The following is a 21,287-nucleotide window of genomic DNA, read 5'->3' as shown; positions in this document are numbered from 1 at the left end:
TTGACCTAATAATCACCAGCCAGGGCAGTAAGCAACCTGGAAGCAGGGGAAATGTAGTTGTGTCCAGCTAGAAAGGATGGGGAACACCAGCAGTGGAAAATACTCTGCACAACTGACATGTGACAGAATGTTGGGCATGAGAAACCCCCTGTATGTACAGGACTCTGAAACTGCTCTGTGGTTTGGAAGGTCAAAGCCAGATTCTTCCGTCAATGAAACTTTGCTCCTGTTTTCAGTGTTAGTAACAATGGTTTAAAACAACAACAACAAATACTGCCCACAAAACACTCCCTTCTTAAAAAATTGTTTATCTTTTGGCCGTGACACAGGGCATGTGGGACCTTAGTTCCCCAACCAGGGATCAAACCTGTGCCCCCTGCAATGGAAGTGCAGAGTGCTAACCACTAGACCGCCAGGGAATTCCCAAAACACTCCCTTTTACATGACATTTGTACCCGGAAGTCACCCAGAGCTCATTCGTTCAGTGCTGATGACTCTGCTTCCCTTTCAGCGAGCCTCACATTCAGGAGCTTCTCTTGGAGAGTGAGACTGAAATTGAGATTTTTTTCAAGAACATAGATTTGGTTGCTTTCTTCACCTTAAGCACCTAAGTCAAGTAAAATGTATATTGGCCACTTTAAGGTTATATGCTTTACCAAAATTTTAAGACTACTGATTCAAAACACACGCTTTGATTAATAAGCAGTTTATCATCGTTCTTGGAGATAAAATGAAATATTAAACTTTGGAATGTTAAGAAGTATAACAGACCCAACGATTAAAACGTCTAATCACAATGTGTGACTTTCCTAAACAGTAGAAACCAACGTTCTGGAGCAGTGCTAACTCAAAGGCAGCGGGTCATCTAACTATTACCATCTGTGACAAGATCCAGAGTCTGTGCCAGAATGCAATCAACATCAAGAAAATGTCAGAGAAAATGACTGAACCAAACAGTGTGTTTGGTAACGCGGCTCATCTATATTCACTGACAGCTTAAAAGTTTGTGGACCCCAGCCGTCTAACTTGTGCTAGAATACGAAAGTGCTCTTTGAAGGAAAATGTAGACACAATCATAAATTTTCACAAAACATTTACAATATGTAAATACCTGTTCCTGCAGGTCGTAGTCATAGCTGTCATGCAGCAGAAGACTGAGGACGTATCGAGTATAAATCATGGCATCAATGCCACATTTCTCTAGCTCTTGTCCCAGCCAGGTCTGCACTGGACCCAAAGCATGAAGCAGAGACATTTCAGAGACAGATACAGGGCCTGGATAAGAGCTTGAGGAGCTTTCAGATGGTAAACCATCCACAACAACTGTACAGATAGGGCGCATGAATTTAGGTTGCTGACATCCTTAAAACGCGGAGCATTTTCTGCAGTGATGTTCTGTTGGTATCTGGAGGGGATTTTCACTCCAGTAAAAAGGAGAGATGCTTGACATCTAGGGTAAGCATTTATTTTTGCTGGCAGTCAGCCATCTAGAACTGAATTTCCCTCTTCAGGCATGATCAATGAATCAACATCCTGATAGCAACATACATGTAGATGTGATTTCCTACTTTAATTTCACATTGAGGCCAAATGTAAGTCTCCAGCAGAACCTACAAAAATAAGAGAGAAAAAAGGTATGCGTTATGTATAAATATAAATTACATTATTGATCTTTTGAAAAAAATCCAAATGAACCATTCCTCTTTATTAAAATACCTTTGGTATCTTGGAACATTAATTTTTTTTTTTTACTGTAATTGTTGACATTTTAAACTAAGTGACATTTTAAACTTTTAAAAGCTTAATATCATTTCAAAGTAAGGAAAACTCAGAAACTTGTATTTTTGTACTCATGCTCAATTATACTGATGTTTATTTTGCTATGTCTCAAGAGACTGGACTTGTAAAATTTTGCTATGCTGAAAGAATTTATCTTGTAACAAATCACTAGCTCATTTTAAAGTAAAACAGAAACAAGCAGCTGAACGGTAATTTAATTGAAACACTGGTAAAAAAAATTAGTCCCATAAATGTAAGTTTTACATAGGTAATCAATTTTTGTATGGCTAAAAACTTTGGACTGCTCATCACTTATTTCATAAAAATTAAGATGAAACACACATTTGTCTTATAGCCCTGCCAGGTTATACTGTTATATCTATTTTAACTTTTCTTCTTATATACCTAGGTTGACTTTCTGATTACTTGTGATAGATGCCACTCTTTTCCACTCAATTAACATACTTTAAATATGTCATACTAATCTAACAATGGCTTTATTAAGTCATAATATTCTTTATGCTAGAGTTCTGATTAATTTATGCCACTAGAAAATGAAAACTAACATAGTGATAGGTAAATCTCATTGGATCAGCTTTTGCATGAATTTTAGCAGATAATAAGAGGGTTCCAAAAATGACTTTTTAAAAAGTATTAATAATTATTTTTAGTAAGAGCATCAAGTCAGAAAGACACACTCTTCACCAAAGATTTAACGCTCAGTTTCTTGCACTTCATCTAGAACTACACACTAAATGTTACAAACATTAAATATAAAGAAAATATGTTTAAATCCACCACAGGATGAAGTTACTAGATTAATGTATCACTAATACGTATACTGCTACTTCCTGAAGTCTTCTCTATAATTCTTTTCTGAATTATAAAAACTAGATAAACTAAAGATTTTCTATAATGTTTACTTGCTGAAATTTTCCAGCTGACTCTCAAAATTAAAACATTTTCCATAAATTGTTTAATACGTGTGGATCTCAGGATGCCAGACAGATCATCAATTAACCAATACATTCACTTCTGGGGACATCACCTGAAGCAGGTGGATAGCCAGCACTCATTCAGTGAAGGTTGCACCAAGACAATGAGGAGACATGAAGCGGTGGCTGAAGGAAGTAGGTCAGAGAATCTAAGGCAGCTGGAGATCACAGGAAAAGTACCGAGAGGAGAGAGCTGTCCAGAGGAAAACACCAGATACCTGCAAAGGGTTGCTCCTAAGCCTTCAACAGAGTGTTAATCGGGGCATGCATCTGAGGACCCAGCCACGGCACAGGAAAGGGTCATCATAAAGGAAAGGAGGAAACAAGCCCTAAGGCTCAGTGTGGCTGGGGATGGTGCCTGTTTTCTACCAGCCAGACTGGAAAACCTCATAATTCAGGGCACACTAGGTAGAGTGTTCAGAAGGGTCTCGACTTAGTAATGGGGAATAATTAGCCCTACACTAAACACTGCTCTGGACCTGCCTAACAAATCTTAAAATCAAGACCCAAAACACCAAACTGTTTCCAACTATTTTCACTGTGGCCCCAGAACAAAGCTCAAGGGATACAAAATATCCACCACCCAAGAAGATAAAATTTACAATGTTTGGCACCCAATCAAAAATTAGCATGCATGTGAGAATTCCCCAACGGTCCAATGGTTAGGACTCCCATCTCACTGTCGAGGGCCTGGGTTCAATCCCTGGTAGGGGAACTAAGATGCCACAAGACCCGCGGTGGTGCTGCCTAAATAAATGAATAAATAATTAGCAGGCATGAAAAGAAATGGGACACAAAGGGAGTGGAAATGAGGAGAAAAATTAACTGAAACCAATCCAGAATCAACACAAAAGTTAGAATTAGCAGAAAAAGACTTTAAAAGTTATTATGACTATATCTCATATGTTTGAAAAGATATAAAAACCAAATATCTAAAGATGAAAACTACAATGTCTGAGATTAAAAATATAGGACAGGACTAATGGCAGATCAGACATTTGAGAAGAAAAGATTACTGAATCTTAAACCACACACATACACAAAACTATACAAAATGAAATATGGAGAGAAAAAGAAGTTCAAAAAATTAACAGCGCTTCAGTGAGCTGTGTGATAACTTTAAGAAATCTAACATACATGTAATCAGAAGAGAGAGAGAAGGACAGAAAAAAATATTTGAATAATGGCCAAAATTTTCCCCAAACGAATGAAAACCAAAACACACAGATCCAAGAAGTTCAATGAAGTCTAAGCACAAGAAACATGTAGAAATTAACACATAATAAAACTATTCAAACCAGTAATAAAGTCGCCAGAGGAAAAAAGAAACATTAGGTAGAAGAGAACAAAGTTATGGATGACATCAGATTTCTTGATGGAAACCATGCAAATGAGAAGAAAATGGGGGAAAAACACTTTAAAGTATTGAAAAAAAAACCCTGTCAACTGAGAATCCTGTACTCATCAAAAGTATATTTCAAAACAAAGGTGAAACAAACACTTTTTCAGACATGGAAAAGCTGAAAGAATTCATCACCAGCAATCCTGCCCTAAAAGAAATGTCAAAGGAAGTCCATCAATAGCTGATGCCATATAATTTTTAAATTGTCCATATCCCTACAGTCATTAGTGACTGGGCAGAAGGAAAATGATAGGACAAAATGTCCTATCCACACAAAGGAACAAAGAGCACCAGAAACATTAACTAAAATTTTCTTGTTATTTAAGTATCTTTAAAAGATAATTGAGGGACTTCCCTGGCAGTCCAGTGGTTAGGACTCTGCGCTTCCAATGCAGGGGACGTGGGTTCTATCCCTGATCAGGGAACTAAAATCCTACATGCCTTGCTGCATGGCCAAAGATTTTAAAAAGAAAGAAAGAAAGACAGAAAGAAAGAAAATAGATAACTGACCGTTGAAACAAAAACAACAACGTATTGTGAGGTTTATAACATATGTATATATGTATAACATATGTATATAACATATGTATAAATAAAATGTATGACAACAGCAGCATAAAGACCAGGAGTGGGAAACTGGAACACTATTATAAGGTTCTTATACATCACATGAAATGGTATGTTATCTCTTGAAGACTGTGATGAGATAGCTGTTAATAATCATAATAAATTTAAATGGCTTAACCAACTAAAAGGCAGAGATGGGTTTTAAAACAACAAGTCCCAATTACAATATAGTAAAAATTCTACAATGAACGTAAAGTCACAAATAGGTTAAGTAAAGGATGGGACTTCCCTTGTGGTCCAGTGGTTAGGAATCCACCTGCCAGTGCAGGGGACACGAGTTCGAGCCCTGGTCTGGGAAGATCCCACATGCTGTGGAGCAGCAAGCCCATGACCCACAACTGCTGAGCCTGCGTGCCACAACTACTGAAGCCCGAGTGCCTAGAGCCCGTGCTCCGCAACAAGAGAAGCCAACCCAATGAGAAGCCCGTGTACCACAGCAAAGAGTAGCCCCCGCTCTCTGCAACTAGAGAAAGCCCGCACGCAGTAAGAAAGAACCAACGCAGCCAAAATTAAAAAAAAAAAAAAAAGTTAAAAAGAACATATTTCTACATAACCAATGGGGCAAAAAGAAATTAGAAAGTATTTTGAATTGAATGAAAATAAAAACATAACGTATCAATATTTTTAGGTTGCCACTAAAGCAGTATTTAGGGGAAAATTTATAGTACAAAGAGAGCCTATATTAGAAAAGGTCTCAAATCAGTTTTCATCTTAACAAACTAGAAAAAGAAGAGCAAATGAAACCTAAGCTAAGCAGAAGAGGGAAATAAAAGATGAGAGCAGAAATCAATGAAATAGAAAATGGAAAAACAATGAAACCAAAAGCTGGTTCTTTCAGACAACAAGATGGACCTCTAGCCAGACTGTTCAGGAAAGAGAGACGACAAATGACCAATATCAAGAATGAAAGAGGTGAGATCACTACAGATTCTACAGATATAAAAAAGACCATAAGGGGATATTAGAAAAATTTTACACCAATAAAATAACTTAGATGAATTGGCCAAATTCCTTGAAAACTCCTTGAAAACACAAACTACCAAAGTTCACTCAAGAAGAAATAGAATTAATAACCCTGTACCTATAAAAGAAATTGGGTTTACAGTTTAAAACTTTCCCACAGGGGCTTCACTGGTGGTGCCGTGGTTGGGAATCCACCTGCCAATGCAGGGGACACGGGTTCGAGCCCTGGTCTGGGAAGATCCCACATGCCATGGAGCGACTAGGCCTGTGTGCCGCAACTACTGAGCCTGCACTCTAGAGCCCGTGAGCCACAACTACTGAAGCCCGCGTGCTGCAAATACTGAAGCCCGTGCGCCTGGAGCCTGTTCTCTGCAACAAGAGAAGCCACTGCAGTGAGAGGCCCGCGCACCGCAGCAAGGGGTGGCCCCCACTCGCCACAGCTAGAGAAAACCCACCGCATCAAATGAAGACCCAATACAGCCAAAATAAATAAACAAACAAACAAACAAAAACTTTCCCACGAAGAAATTTCCAGGCACAGTTGGCTTAAAGGTGAATTCTACCAGATATTTAAGGAAAGTATAATGCCAATTCTATACAAACTCTTCTCAAAAATTGAAGAGGAGAGAATATTTCCCAAATCATGTTAAGAGGCCAACATTACCCTAACATAAAAACCAGACTAAGATATTATAAGAAAACTACAGACCAACATGGCTCACGAACACAGATGCAAAAATTCTAATGAAATTTTAGGGAATTGAATCCAACACTATACATCAGATCCAGAGAGTACTGAGGTATCAGAAGAATGTCTTTAACGAAATGTATATAATTGTCTTTGCCAGAGAACTTCTAAAAATTAGTTTCGCTGCAAACAACTTAGTATAAGGCTTTTTCCCATTATTTAAAAGCATAAAGGCCTTAAAAACTCACATATGAAAGACCTGGTTCACTGTTAAGACTGATAAAGAAAAACTGTTTTAGTTTACTATGCTTACTTTAAAACATGGTATCAACCCAACCATGGGATTCTCTCTGTTGTCATTAAGAGATTTAGACAAATGAAAGGATTCAAGAAGTAGGTGAGATGCAGAAAAAAAAAGCAAAACACATTGAACGCCCATGATCTCATCAAAGCCAGTTAAGACCTTCCCTTGCATCATTACCCCTAACAGAACTCCTGCTGTGACTTGTTCAATAGCTGATGCCATATAATTTTTAAATTGTCCATATCCCTAGTCATTAGTGACTATAGTTTGTTTTTACTCTCTACATAGAACAGACTCAGAGGACTGAGGAAAAGAGAGGAAAGGCTGGTTAAGTCTGGGAGCGTCAGCCTATGTAGTCATCTGGGCAGCACCTGTAACTGGACACCAGTAACAAGGGTCTGAGACAGAAGCACCCCAAGCTGGCTTCCTCCTGTACCGTGATGACATGTCTAAATGTTTCTGGGGTTCAGGAGTGTCCATTCTCCTTACTGTGAACCTAAACTGTTAACAGATGGCCCAGGTATAAATATTGGGTCATAACTAAGCTTCCCCTCCCCTAAGCTGCAAGCCCTTGGTAGCAGAGTGAACATTTGACCGAATGAGAGACTCTTTATTTCTAGTTCTGAACTGTTTCAGAAATAAAATTACCTGTTTAACTTACTTCAGGTGTGATCCACCACGTGGCCAAAACAATGGAGGGATGTGACCAGCACATGCAAAACCCACTGAACATCCACCCGGCAAGTTCAAGAACATGGCTAGCAAACACCCATATGTCAAACTCTGTCTATTCACCTTCATACTCATTCCAAATGTGAAGTTTAGTCAGTATGAAGCTAAACTGCATTTTAGTTTAACTTCTCTAAAAGTTTTAAAGAAAAAGCACCACCATATAAACTCAAAGGTTCTTCGTTTTGTTCCGTTTTTTCAACTTTTCCTTCTACAAAGGCTTATGCTGAGAAAAAAGGACCTTCAAATTGTCTTGAGCATCTTTCTCCCACGTAAAATTAACACAAATCATCCTAAGGACTGGGCTATATAAATGATAATTTTAAAGGTCCACAATAATACACTTATTTTAGAATTCCTCTTGTCTTTTTTACTTTAAATTTTAAATGGTTTCTATTAAGGATACCTATATATAGCTGATTAATGCCCATGGAAGCATGCATCTTCTTTAATTCAGGAAGGCAGGATGGAAGAGTGCAAAGTGCACCAGCCCAGTGGTCCATAACATGTAGGTTTTTGTAGTCAGTATCACTTCCACTACTGAATAGCTGGGTTTTCTGCCCGTAACTCATCTGTAAAGGAGAATAATAAATACTTCCTCTCCTTGCCTCTCAACTTCTCTCAAGGCTGTTTCAATGAGCAAGTGAGAAATGCATCCAAGTATTGATATTTGTGACCTTTGTATTTCACAAAATGTCACACCAATGGAAGGTGCTGTTATTACAAACTACCCCCCTCAAATTGTTTATATTTGCTTACTCTAACAGGGTTCTTCACTGATATGATTATCTGAAGAATAGTAATTATGTAAAACACATTAGGCTTCTAGTACAAAAAATAATTTCCTCGTTATCCTTAAAAAAAAAAAAACTATGAAATCACCTTCATTTACAATAAAAATCTAGTTTTAGTCATACCAAAGCCTTTCCTCTTTTTAAGTAACAGTTTGGTCTCTACTACAAATTCCAGTGCGAGGCTGCTAAGAACTCAAGGTGGTGAAGTGCAGAGGATGAACACAGAAATACCATGGCAGCTGTTTCCTGTCTTTTGGAATGTGCACATCTGCAGAGCAACCTCTGCATTTAAGCCGCACTATCCCCAAACAGTACAGACTCAGAAGCTTAGCACACACCACTTTCCTTCTGTGGCCTAGTGTGTAATTTCTAGACATTTTATGGACTCTAGAATTAAACACAGCCCTGCTGGTGAATGAAAATCACCCCCAAAGACTGGGGGATGGATGAAAGCCTCCAAGCCTAGTATTAATATGAGCCTGGAAGTGAAAGTGGAGGAGTGAGGGGGGAACATCTGTCAAGCCACGCCCACGCCCATGACACCACCACCCCCACACACCCCTCCACCCCCTCAAGAAACCCCGTGTCACCCTCAGTCTCCAGGAGTGAGGGCCCTGGGGCCTGTGGTGCTTATGATCAGACCTGGAACTAGAATAACAAACTGAATTCTAAAACCAAAAGCATTTAATTCTTTATCTAGTCCACGTGTTTTCAGAGTGATAATTGGTCACAAATGATTTGTCTATTAAGGAGAAAAAACAGATCTAGGTAATGAAGTTATTACATAAATACTTTTTCAACAATAGCCAGACAAAACATAGTAATGCCACAATCTTCAAATGAGTAATTTAATAATGAAGTGGGATTTGTGGGGGGGGGCAGGGTGCTGAGGGGTGGGGTATTTTTTTATAAATTTATTTATTTTACTTATTTATTTTTGGCAGCATTGGGTCTTCGTTGTTGCGCACGGGCTTTCTCTAGTTGCTGAGAGCGGGGGCTACTCTTCGTTGCAGTGCGTGGGCTTCCCATCACAGTGGCTTCCCTTGTTGTGGAGCAGGGCCTCTAGGCGCGTGGGCTTCAGTAGTTGTGGCACGCGGGCTTAGTAGTTGTGGCTCGTGGGCTCTAGAGCACAGGCTCAGTAGTTGGGCGCACGGGCTTAGCTGCTCCGTGGCATGTGGGATCTTCCCGGATCAGGGCTCGAACTGGTGTCTGCTGTATTGGCAGGTGGATTCTTAACCACTGTGCCACCAGGGAAGCCCCTGAGGGATGGTTTTTTGTTTTTTGTTTTTTTGCGGTACGCGGGCCTCTCACTGTTGTGGCCTCTCCCGTTGCGGAGCACAGGCTCCGGACGTGCAGGCTCAGCGGCCATGGCTCACGGGCCCAGCCACTCCGTGGCATGTGGGATCTTCCCGGACCGGGGCACGAACCCGTGTCCCCTGCATCGGCAGGGGCACTCTCAACCACTGCGCCACCAGGGAAGCCCTGAGGGGTGGTTTTGAAGAAGCTCATTGATCTTCCAAAATCTCATACCCTATGTAACAATGTGCTAAGAAATGTAGTGCCATCTTTTTATACTCTTTGTAACACCACATACATTACTGAAAATAATTCAAGTTACAGCTCCCATGAGTGCCCTTAAATAGCTGTAAGAGACATACACTCAATCTATAGCTCAGTTTCCTTAGTGCTCAAGTAGAGCAGACATGTGGCAGACATATTAAGGTACTTCCCTTCATTTTTGGTAATATATTGTACGTATTTTTAGGTTTGCTCAAAACTCATAAAAATTATTTCAAAAAGCATAATGTCTTTCTGACATGGTACACACAATATTATTTGTGGATTGTTTTCTCAATTTACTTGTGTTACAGCACAACTGATGATAAAGAGCACCAGATAGTAAACAGTTGTAAATCTGGCTTCTTCAGGCAAAATGTATTGAATAAAATGTAGATCTTGTGAAGAAATATCTGTGCAGCTCTGTTCAAGCAATATATTCACTTGCTGAAGCATTCTTTTAGTCTCAGAGCACTTTTTCTTTCTGCTCCTATATACTTTTATTATAAAAGTTCTTTAAAGTATTTTTAAATATGAAAACAGAAGGGCACCCATACACAATTTCTCTACCCTAATACAATTCACTGTTACTATTCTGGTGTGATTATCAGTGTTTTCTCCTTTGCAAAGAACTTAAAATTTTTCAATATTTCAACATGTTAAAAACAAATATATACTTTTGTATCCTGCACTTTTCACCTAGCATTATGTAATCCCAGTGTTGTTCTAGCGTCTTACTACATTGTCAGACACAGTAGTCACTAGTCACATGTGGCTACTTAAAATTTAAATTAAAAATCAGTTCCTCAGCCACACCAGCCACATTTCAAGTGCTCAATAGCCACACATGGCTAGCAGCTTCCGTGCAAATATAAAGTACAGGACATTTCCATCATCACAGTTCTACTGGACAATGCTGGCAATGATTATGTTGGGCTAAACCAAGAACTGTTAGCTCTTTTCAAGAGTTCACATGTCCTTCCTCACGTGCCTGTAGGCTGTACGAGACACTCTTCCTTATACCCGGAAGGTAGGGTACCAACCACAGTGTTATTCTGAGATAACACTGTGCCCAAGAGGAATCGTGTGAGGGAACTGGAAAGGATTTACCTTTATGTTTGAGAGGCCTCAAATGTCAACAAGTCGAATTTCGTTACGGTAGAACGCAATCATGGAAGGTTTAATGATGAAGCCAGACTGTACAGAACCGCAAGAAGAGATGAAGCTTATCAACAGAGCAAAAAGAAAACTGAGAATAAATAGAATAGAGGGCCAACAGACAAAATTGGGAGGAAAGGTTATTTAGTCCAAAGAGGGTAGATGTGCTGCAGAAACAACTCCCAAATTGCCGCAGCTGAACACAAAGGTCTGTTATCTTGCTCACGCCACGTGTCCATCCCGGGTTGGCAGGGATGCCCGGCACAGTCACTCAGCAGAATCACCCTGGGACACAGGATGACTACGGCTGCCAGTCTTGAACCCTGATAATCCAGGAATGAGAGAAAAAGAAGATCCGCACCAAAGTGTGTACCAGCGCTTTGAAAGCTTCCTCCTGGAAGTGACTCACTCACACCTCATCAGTCAAACCAAGTCTCATGGCCTCACTTCACTTCCACAAGGTGGGGAGACACATTCCTCTTACAGGCTGCGAAGGAGAGGCAAGAGCAGGAACAGGTGTCAGTGGCCCTAATGACTACTTCAAGGGGCAAAAAATATGGGACTCTTCATAAAATACAACCCTAAAGTCTAACATTGTTGAAACCAGCCGTCTGGTAAACTTAGATGGAATATTCAAAGGCACAGGTCAATTAAAACACTGCAAAAGAAAAATCATCCATACAAGAGAGACTAAACTAACATGCTCAGAAAGGTTTCGGAAGGCATGAACACCGCTGAGACATTAACACCTAAGTGGCAGTGGAGTGGGGTCCTGCCCCATCTCCTCTAAGAAGCCTTCTCTACATTAAGGCCAGGCCGCACGGCTCTCTCCCTGCGACACTGAGGGCTCTTGCTGTCCTCATCACCCTTGCCTTTCAATGACCTCCATTCACACGATTCTCCAACTGTCTCCCTGCGTGTGGGTCCCCTCAAATGAGGCTGAAAGGTCTTTCAGGGCCAAACTGTGACATACTCTAGGTACTATTTAGCAGAATGCTTAGACCCTGGCAGGTGATCAAAACTCTGTCTAGCCAAATACTTTCCAAATCTAATGGGGGGAATGAATTCCGAAGGAGAAAGTTTGGGAAATAAAACAATATTCATAACACCAGCAGAGGGCGGGGAGGGCTGGGGAGGGACTCAACTCTAGTCAAGTTCTAAACCCCCTGGAAGGGAGTAACCCTCTAAGCCAGGGCTCTCACTGATTCTCTCACCACCCACACACCTACTGGAGGCTTACTGTGTACCAGGCCCTGTGCACGGTGTTAGTGATACACAGCGATGCTCGGGATTTTTCCTTCGGTGTCACCACACTGAATTAGTGGGCTTTGGTCTTCATCCTTAGGTAACCAATTTGCACTTCTTCCCACTGAAACCCACTGCCCTCCCTTTGACCTGGTATGGTACTTCTACAAATTATGCCTTCACTCTATTTTTAACTGGTCCTTTGTCACTACAAATTTCATCAAAAAAAAAAGGTTAAAATGCTTAGTATTCATCAAAGGCCTACATTACCTGCAACTATCTTTTCATAATTCTTCAATTTGGGTGTCCATAGGATTTTCACATAAAGAAAAGCCTTTGAAGGGGAAGGGTAAAGGGTATAAGATAGAAATAGAAAAAAGAACATAGAAATGAGAATAGATGTCTGAAATAGTAAGACTCTGGCTTTTATATTCTACTACTCTCACAAATTTCCTAAATAATATTTGCCAAGCAAACCAGAGAGTGCACTCATACAATGAGATAGTTATACATATACACACAATCTTTGCCTGTTAGTTTCAGATCTCAGTGCATCAATTTGGAACACAAGGTATTGCTTTTCTCTTTAGTAGGTAGCCTGGCTCCAGAGCCAATTTATGGCCAGAAGAGAAAATCCACAGAGAATCTATAACCTAACCTACAGCCCTATCACTGAAGACAGGACCAAGGGCTAAAAGCTGGTCACGTACGTTTAGCCACGTAACTGGAAAACTGTATGGTAATGGACAATCAGACCTATAGTCTCTTCCCCATCTAGAAGTGTGTCAAGTCCTAGGAAATGAATAAAGCTCCATTTAAAAATAACGTAATCAATAAATCTAGTGTGGGACATGAGTTCCTTCTGTGCAAATAGGAAGAACTGCATAACAGATTAAGAAATTCCATTTTTATTACAGGTTATCAGAAATGAACTGATAAGTGTATATTCTCCAGTGACAAATAAAATGAATTTTTTTCATAAATGTAGGATTGTTCTTATAGATAAGACGACTGACTACTTGATAGTAACAAGAACTAGCAGGTGTCTTAATAAACTGCAGGCATGTAACATACCTGGGTCAATATCTATGTTTAAAAGATAAGAGAAAAGGAGGAGGCTTCCCTGGTGGTGCAGTGGTTGAGAGTCCGCCTGCCGATGCAGGGGACACGGGTTCGTGCCCCGGTCCAGGAGGATCCCAAATGCCGCGGAGCAGCTGGGCCCGTTAGCCACGGCCACTGAGCCTGCGCGTCCAGAGCCTGTGCTCTGCAACGGGAGAGGCCACAACAGTGAGAGGCCTGCGTACCGCAAAAAAAAAAAAGAAAAAAGGAAGAACCAACTATATGAAGATAAAGTATAGGTGAAAGCACTCAGTTCTACATAAGAATCAGGAGTACTAAACAGACTTCCATTAAAGCAAAACAAATGAGATGTAGATCAAGTGTGTAATGAGAATGAATAAAAGGGAAGAGCTTTCCATCCAGCTTGGATGAATTCCCCTCTACGGACTGTGCTGTTGTCAAATGCTTACAGAAATTTAAGTTTGGATCAGCCTCTATGTTCTTATAGTTTTAACTAGGCTGAATATTAAGGAGATGAACTGCTTATGTAAAGTAACATTGCTTTATTTCTAACTTTTACTTGACTGGCAGTTATTTGCTGATTCATACTCATCTGTTAATATTTCTGGTTTGAAAAGGTGAACTGCTTTTCAAAGGTTATAATTTCTTTGCAGGTTATCACAGTACAGTAACCAATGAGGTGTTTAGTTCAAGATCTATTAGATGTCAGAATTCTTTAGCAGGGCTACAAAGCGATAGTTTTCATGCCTTCAAAAAAGTCCTATGGAGATTTTTTTAAATGCCCTTTTTCCCTAAAAGGGGAAAACTTCACGTCACACAGTTTACAGGATAAAAAAACACACATGAAGCCATTTGGGTCAAAAGGGAGGGGGAAATGTATACACTTACATCTGAAATAAAGAAACAGTGTAAAAGATTACAAACCAGCTACCAAACAAAATCCCAAAATCAAAACATAGTTCACTGTTATGAAATTCTAGAAAGCTTTTAGAAAAATTGTTGGAAAAGTGATGGAACAACTAAATTTTAGAAACCTAAAAACTTCAATTAAGAGAAACTTAAATTGATCTTCACTCTAAGAAATGCAAAGTTTCACAAGCCCAAAGCAAGTTTATTTGGAAACAAAAAATTAAAACAAGTAGATTTTTAGAATTGTTGAAAATGCAAAAACTCTTAACATGATGAAACCCATTTCATCAAGGATGAAACATTTTATCAAGTAAAATACTAGATCATTGTGTACTAAAATAATTTTTCAAAGTGATACTGTTGATTGTCAAAATGTCTGTGCATAAAAATTTTACAGCTTTCAACTTCTCATCTCAAAACTACAAAGTGATCTATCTTCTGAGTTTCAATGAGTGGGGGAAAATAAACGGCCTGAAATTCTACAACTCGCTGCTAAGACAGTGGGTCAATTCCTTTTCGTAGTTACTATTAAAAGCCACAATCTAAGTAATACATATTACAATTCTCTAAAATGAACTTAGGTAATAAGCAATACTTCGGTGATGTTTTAGTATCTGTTAATAAGAGATATCTAATTCAGTATAAAAATTTTATATGGATTATCTGACTCATCCAACTAGTTATAAATTTTAAAGAATCAGAATAAAATTCTCTTTGATCTTGCAAAAAGATATATATTTGAGAACTCAAAATATGTTCAAAGTACATATTTTCATTTTGCATCCATTAATTATTCAATACATGCTTCAAAGATTAAATCAAGTTTTTAGATGTGACTTTTTGTAGCTTTAAAAATGATTTTTTTAAACTTTTTATTTTATATTGGAGTATAGTCGATTAACAATGTGTGTTAGTTTCAGGTGCACAGCAAAGGGACTCAGCCACACATATACACGTATCCATTCTCCCCCAGACTCCCCTCCCATCCAGGCTGCAGAGTTGAGCAGGGTTCCCGGTGCTCTACAGCAGGTCCTCGTTGGTTACCCATTTTAAATACAGCAGCGTGTACCTGTTGATCCCAAACTCCCTGATTATCCCTCCCCTATCCTCCCCGATTATCCCTCCCCTATCCTCCCCCACCCCCAACCTTAAGTTCCTTCTCTAAGTCTGTGAGTCTGTTCCTGTTTTGTAAATAGGCCCATTTGTATCATTTCTTTTTAGATTCCCCATTATCTTACCGTATTTCTCTTCCTCTGCCTGACTTACTTCACTCAATATAACAATCTCTAGGTCCATCCATGTTGCTGCAAATGGCATTATTTCATTCTTTTTAATGGATGGGTAATATTTCATTGTGTTTACATACCACTAGATGTGACTCTTAACATAACGATAGTTACAGCCCCTAGGCAGCTATTTAAATGAACAGTGTCATCATTTAAAAGATAACCTGCTACAGTTTCCCTAAGGTGTATTCCAGGTGATATAAAACTATATTACTTTTGTTATAGAACTTCTTCTTTTTGCATAAATTAGGGAAATACCAGAGCTGAAACAAAAGCAGGTTTGTTTATTTTGGGACACCTTGAAACTTTTAATATGGTAATGTGCCTGTGGAACCTCCCTGAAGGAAACAAAGTAGAGAGCATTTTCCATACTTGTTAAGGATCCTGTGTTCCTCAGAATATGCTCTGGTAAACATAATCTTCTAATCAGAAAGAATTAACATTTTCTCTAAGGTCCACATTATAAGCAAAACATAGATCACCTAGGGTCCTTACAGTCTCAATTTCCCAGGGTTGAAAAGTTAAACTGAAGATATAATTTTAGGAATGAGACCATTAAGTACATCCTTCTCCTTTTCTTTAAATGATCTGCATAAATTGTACTGTTCTATACAGTAAAATCAATCAGTACTCCATTTTTTAATAGTGTCAGAAACTTCCAGAATCTTCCTTTTCCCCTGGGCATGCCTCATCCTCATTTATTATCTTTGATTACATAAACCTGGAGGCTCTTGACTCCTCAATGCATTCTCTGCCGCACTGCAAGGGCAGGGTCCACTGTGACCTACCTACCTACATGACATGCGCAGCAGCAAGGCAGGCACCTGAATATTATGCGGGTGCCTACAGCCACTGAAATGGTCTCGAGTTGTTCCTACTTCACAGAACAACCAAGCTATTTTGTAGTGGATCAAGACAGACATCTGACAACAGGATGTTCATAGCAGAGCCACCACCAAGAGTGAATCCAACTGACCAGTGGATCTACAATGGAGAAAAGAGGATGGCGTTCAGAGGGCACACTCCTGGGGCTGGTGGAGACGCAAGCTAAATGCGAAGTACCTGTATTTAACAAACTTTTGCTGGATGTCAGGCACAGCTGCTAAAAAATTTAGAAATGCTACCAAATTTAAGTGTACTTTGAGGCATTCCTGAATCTGGGAAACATGCCGAGAAGCCCTACTACACTTGGAGCCCAAGTGACTACTTACGTATGGAATTCTCCCTAGATCGATGAAATAGACATACTCTTTGAACCTAAAATATAAGTACTTTAAAGACAGGTTAGGGCTTCCCTGGTGGCACAGTGGTTAAGAATCCGCCTACCAATTCAGGGGACACGGGTTTGAGCCCTGATCAGGGAAGGGCCCACATGCTGCGGAGCAACTAAGCCCGTGCGCCACAACTACTGAGCCTGCGCACTAGAGCCCGTGAGCCGCAACTACTGAAGCCCGTGCACCTAGAGCCCATGCTCTGCAACAAGAGAAGCCACGTGCCACAACTAGAGAAAGCCGCGCACAACAAAGAACCAAAGCAGCCAAAAGTAAATTTAAAAAAAAAAAAGACAGGTTAACAATGCAACATTCCTGAAAAATGTATTTAAAATACTGTACTCAGCCAAGTATGACACTCAACAAAGGTGATATATTTGAGATTTGAATTTTACACTAATTAAAACTCTTCCCCTCAAAACAACAGACTAAAAGACTATAGAGCCCAATACAGGTCAAAACTCTTTAAAACTTCACAGATACGTTCAAATCATAAGTATTACGTTACAAAGGTAAATGTAAAGGAAGGAAAAAATCAGCAGAAATATTACGCAGCATGGTTCAGAAAGGCATATAAACAAAGATGCAAGAAAAATAGTTAACTATCCAAACACTAAACAAAAAAATCAACTTTCGGGCCTCCCTGGTGGCGCAGTGGTTGAGAGTCCGCCTGGCGATGCAGGGGATACGGGTTCGTGCCCCGGTCCGGGAGGATCCCATATGCCGCAGAGCGGCTGGGCCCGTGAGCCATGGCCGCTGAGCCTGCGCGTGCAGAGCCTGTGCTCCGCAACGGGAGAGGCCACAACAGTGAGAGGCCCGCGTATCGGAAAAAAAAAAAAAAAAGAAATTGATTGTTCCTTTCTTATAGATTCTGGTCAAGTTTTCTGTCATGTGAAATAGCTGATTTGGGGGTTAGTAATGAGTATTCTACTCAGATGAATATGAAATTAAACAACTCTAAAAAGAAAGAGATTATCATCCCTGAAATATTTAATAAATTAATCTTGTTCTAATGCATCTTTCAGGTGTTACCTAACTACCAGTAATTATAACTACTGGAGTGACTTTTACATAGAGTTGTGTTATAGACCCTATGAACATTTATGTTTCAACTATTCGATGACAATGTTAAAGATCTGTGTAACTTACGCAAATGTCACCACCTACAAATCAATTCTCCTACTTTGACCTCTCAGTCTAATATTTCCAACTACCCAGAGGATATTTCCATTTGAACGTAAGTTAGCTAGGCCTCAATTTGTATAAGAATTGCACATATATGCAACTCGTATTTTTTTTAACAATTTTTTTTGATGTGGACCATTTTTTTTTTTTTTTTTTTTTTTCTTTTTGCGGTATGTGGGCCTCTCACTGTTGTGGCCTCTCCCGTTGCGGAGCACAGGCTCCGGATGCGCAGGCCCAGCGGCCATGGCTCACGGGCCCAGCCGCTCCGCGGCATATGGGATCCTCCCAGACCGGGGCACGAACCCGTATCCCCTGCATCGGCAGGCGGACCCTTAACCACTTGCGCCACCAGGGAGGCCCCTGATGTGGACCATTTTTTAAAAGTCTTTATTGAATTTGTTACAATATCGCTTCTGTTTTATGTTTTGCTTTTTGGCCAGGAGGCATGTGGAATCTTAGCTCCCCGACCAGGGATCAAACCTGCATCCCCTGCACTGGAAGGCAAAGTCTTAACCACTGGACCGCCATGCACTCATATTTAACTGTTACCGTTCCTTCAATGTTCTGTCATTCTTTCCCTGAGATAATCTCACATCAATTAATTTCATTCTTCTGCGCTCACTACATCACCAATCCACTTCGCCTTGCTCTATACCTGAATCACCACTGTGTATCCTATTATGTTCCAGCAAAATCCCCTTTGTGTCCTTATGTCCTTGGGGGAGGGACGAAGATGAAGCACAGCAGAGCCAACACCACCCAGGCCTCCTACAAAGCTAGCTAACTAGTGCTCTGGCCTGATGGTTGCTCAGAATCATGAAACTCTGAGAACGTTAACTGAAATAGAAGGATGCCTCCCCAGGCATCTGTGATCTTTACTACAGGAGCAACTGAGGTTAGGAAGGGAGATAGTCACTATGAGGGTGAATTTTAGGTGTCAACTTGACTGGGCCACGGGTGCCCAGGTATTTGCTAAACGCTTTTCTGGGCTGTGTCTGTGAGGGTGTTTTCTAGGTGAGATTAGCATTTGAATTAGTAGACTAAGTAAAACATACAGGCCTCCCCGACATGGGTGAGCCTCACCCAGTCCACTGAAGGCCGGAGTAGAACAGAAGTCTGAGTAAGAAAAGAATTTTCTTTCTCTCTGCCCGTCCTTGAACTGGAATACTGGTCTTCTCCCGCCTTCAGACTGAACTGGAGGTACCCCATCAGCTCTCCGGGGTCTGGAACTACACCATCAGCTCTCCTGGGTCTGGACTTTTTTCTCCGGCTCCAAAATCACAAGAAACAGTTCCTTATCTCCCCACCCTCCACCCCACCCCTATCCTATTGGTTCTGCTTCTCTGGAGGACCCTGACTAACACAATCACTTAAGACAGAGTAGGCCTGTCTCTTTCATCTGTCTTCTAACGGAGCCTACTAGTGGTATTAACATTTGCTTTTATTACAGGTAAAACATCTATGCACATAACGCTTTTCAGTTATAAAACACAAAAAGGTAGTAAGTACCACCCAGCCTAGAACACATTACCATTTATTTGTCCACCTCCCCACCCTGTCCCACCCCATCCCACTGCCTCCCCATCCAACAGTGGCTACTAACCTGTGTCATTTCTTTGATTGTTTTAAAAGATAAAACTTGTCACAAATGCAGATTTGCTTAAACAATATATTTTTCAGTTGTATTTATTCTTGAGCTCTGTAAAAATGGTATTACAATGTATATAATCTCCTGGGACTTCCTTTTTTTACTCAGCATATGTTTCCAAAATTCACTCATGTTGTATGCAGAAGTTTATTCACTTTTACTATTTTATAATACTCCCTTGTATAAATACCATATTTCATTCCATCTCCTGTCAGTGAACATTTGAGTTCTTTCCAATTGCTATTATAAACACAACAGCTATGAACAGTCTGGTATATGGCTCTTGGTACACATTTCTCCTGAGGATATATACCCAAAAGTGGGACTGTCAAGTCATAGGATATACAGATGCTGAACTTTGCAACATAATGTAAAATTATTTCCCAAAGAGGTCATACCAGTACTGCACTCCAATCAGCAATGTATGTTAAGTTATCCCTTAATCTACATCCTCTCTAATACATGGTACTCAGAGACATGAATTTTTGTCACTGTAGTGAATGTAAAAAAAGAAAAATACTTCATGGAGATTTAATTTGCATTTCCCTTATCATTAGTGACAAGCACCTTTTCATACACTTATTGGCTATGATTCCTCGTTATCTGAACTACTTGTGCAGTTTTTGCTCATTTTTCTGTTGAATTATTTCTTTTTTGTGGCCTTCTAGAAGTTCTTCATATAATGGACACGAATCCCTCACCAGTTATATATGCCAGAAGTATTTTTCCCAGTGTGTGGCTCATCATTTTCTTTATGCTATCCTTTGATAAAAAATTCTAACTTTAATATGCTGAGTTTATCAATCTTCCCTTTTTATGGCTGGCACTTAGTGTGCCTTAAAGACTTTACTACTCAAAGTGTGGTGCATGCACCAGCAGCATCAGCATTCCCTGGGAGCTTGTTAGAAATGCAGACTCTGGGACTTTCCTGATGGCGCAGTGGATTGCACTCCCAATGCAGGGGGCCCGGGTTCGATCCCTGGTCAGGGAACTAGATCCCACGTGCATGCCACAACTAAGAGTTCACATGCCACAACTAAGGAGCCCACCTGCCTCAACTAAGACCCGGTGCAACCAAATAAATAAATAAAAAGATTTTAAAAAAGAAATGCAGACTCTAAGACGTCACTCCTGATTCACTGAATCAGAATCTGCATTTTATCATGTCCCCCAGATAACACATATACTTTGAAGTTTGAGAACACTGTCTTCAGATATCCTTCCTGACCTCAAGGTCAGAAAGATACTTGTCTGCATTTTCTTCTGAAAGTATTCAAGTTTCTCTTCTTGCATTTGTGGCAGACTGCAATACTATTGTTCCCAACTATCCTTTTCCTTCCCTTATCCATCCCTTTACCCAGCAGGTCTCTACTGTCACCACGGGACAGACTGGCAGTACCTCCCTGAAGCCTCAGTACATGCCCCTGCACTGCTCCCTATGACTGGTCAGACCTAACATACACCAGGTCCAAAGAGATGCTTTAAAAGTGATCGTGGGGGCTTCCCCGGTGGTTGAGAGTCCGCCTGCCGATGCAGGGGACACGGGTTCGTGCCGCGGTCCGGGAAGATCCCACATGCCGCGGAGCAGCTGGGCCCGTGAGCCATGGCCGCTGAGCCTGCGCGTCCGGAGCCTGTGCTCCGCAATGGGAGAGGCTACAGCGGTGAGA

At 40.4% G+C, this 21,287-nt stretch overlaps 1 protein-coding gene across 2 annotated transcripts in view; it reads right to left on the bottom strand.

Moving 5' to 3' along the window:
* Window positions 1-21,287, bottom strand: part of KIAA0232 (KIAA0232 ortholog) — a 92,335-nt gene that overhangs the window by 56,460 nt on the left and 14,588 nt on the right. For both annotated transcript variants that reach the window (XM_060106280.1, XM_060106289.1), the window contains exon 2: window positions 1,112-1,610. In XM_060106280.1, the coding sequence (XP_059962263.1) occupies window positions 1,112-1,342 (231 nt within the window). In that variant the 5' untranslated portion in view covers window positions 1,343-1,610. The remainder of the gene's footprint in view (window positions 1-1,111; window positions 1,611-21,287) is intronic.

Source organism: Mesoplodon densirostris, chromosome 1, assembly GCF_025265405.1.
Source record: "Mesoplodon densirostris isolate mMesDen1 chromosome 1, mMesDen1 primary haplotype, whole genome shotgun sequence".
In the NCBI taxonomy this organism is placed as follows: Eukaryota; Metazoa; Chordata; class Mammalia; order Artiodactyla; family Ziphiidae; genus Mesoplodon; species Mesoplodon densirostris.
This window is presented reverse-complemented; position numbering and strand designations above follow the sequence as displayed.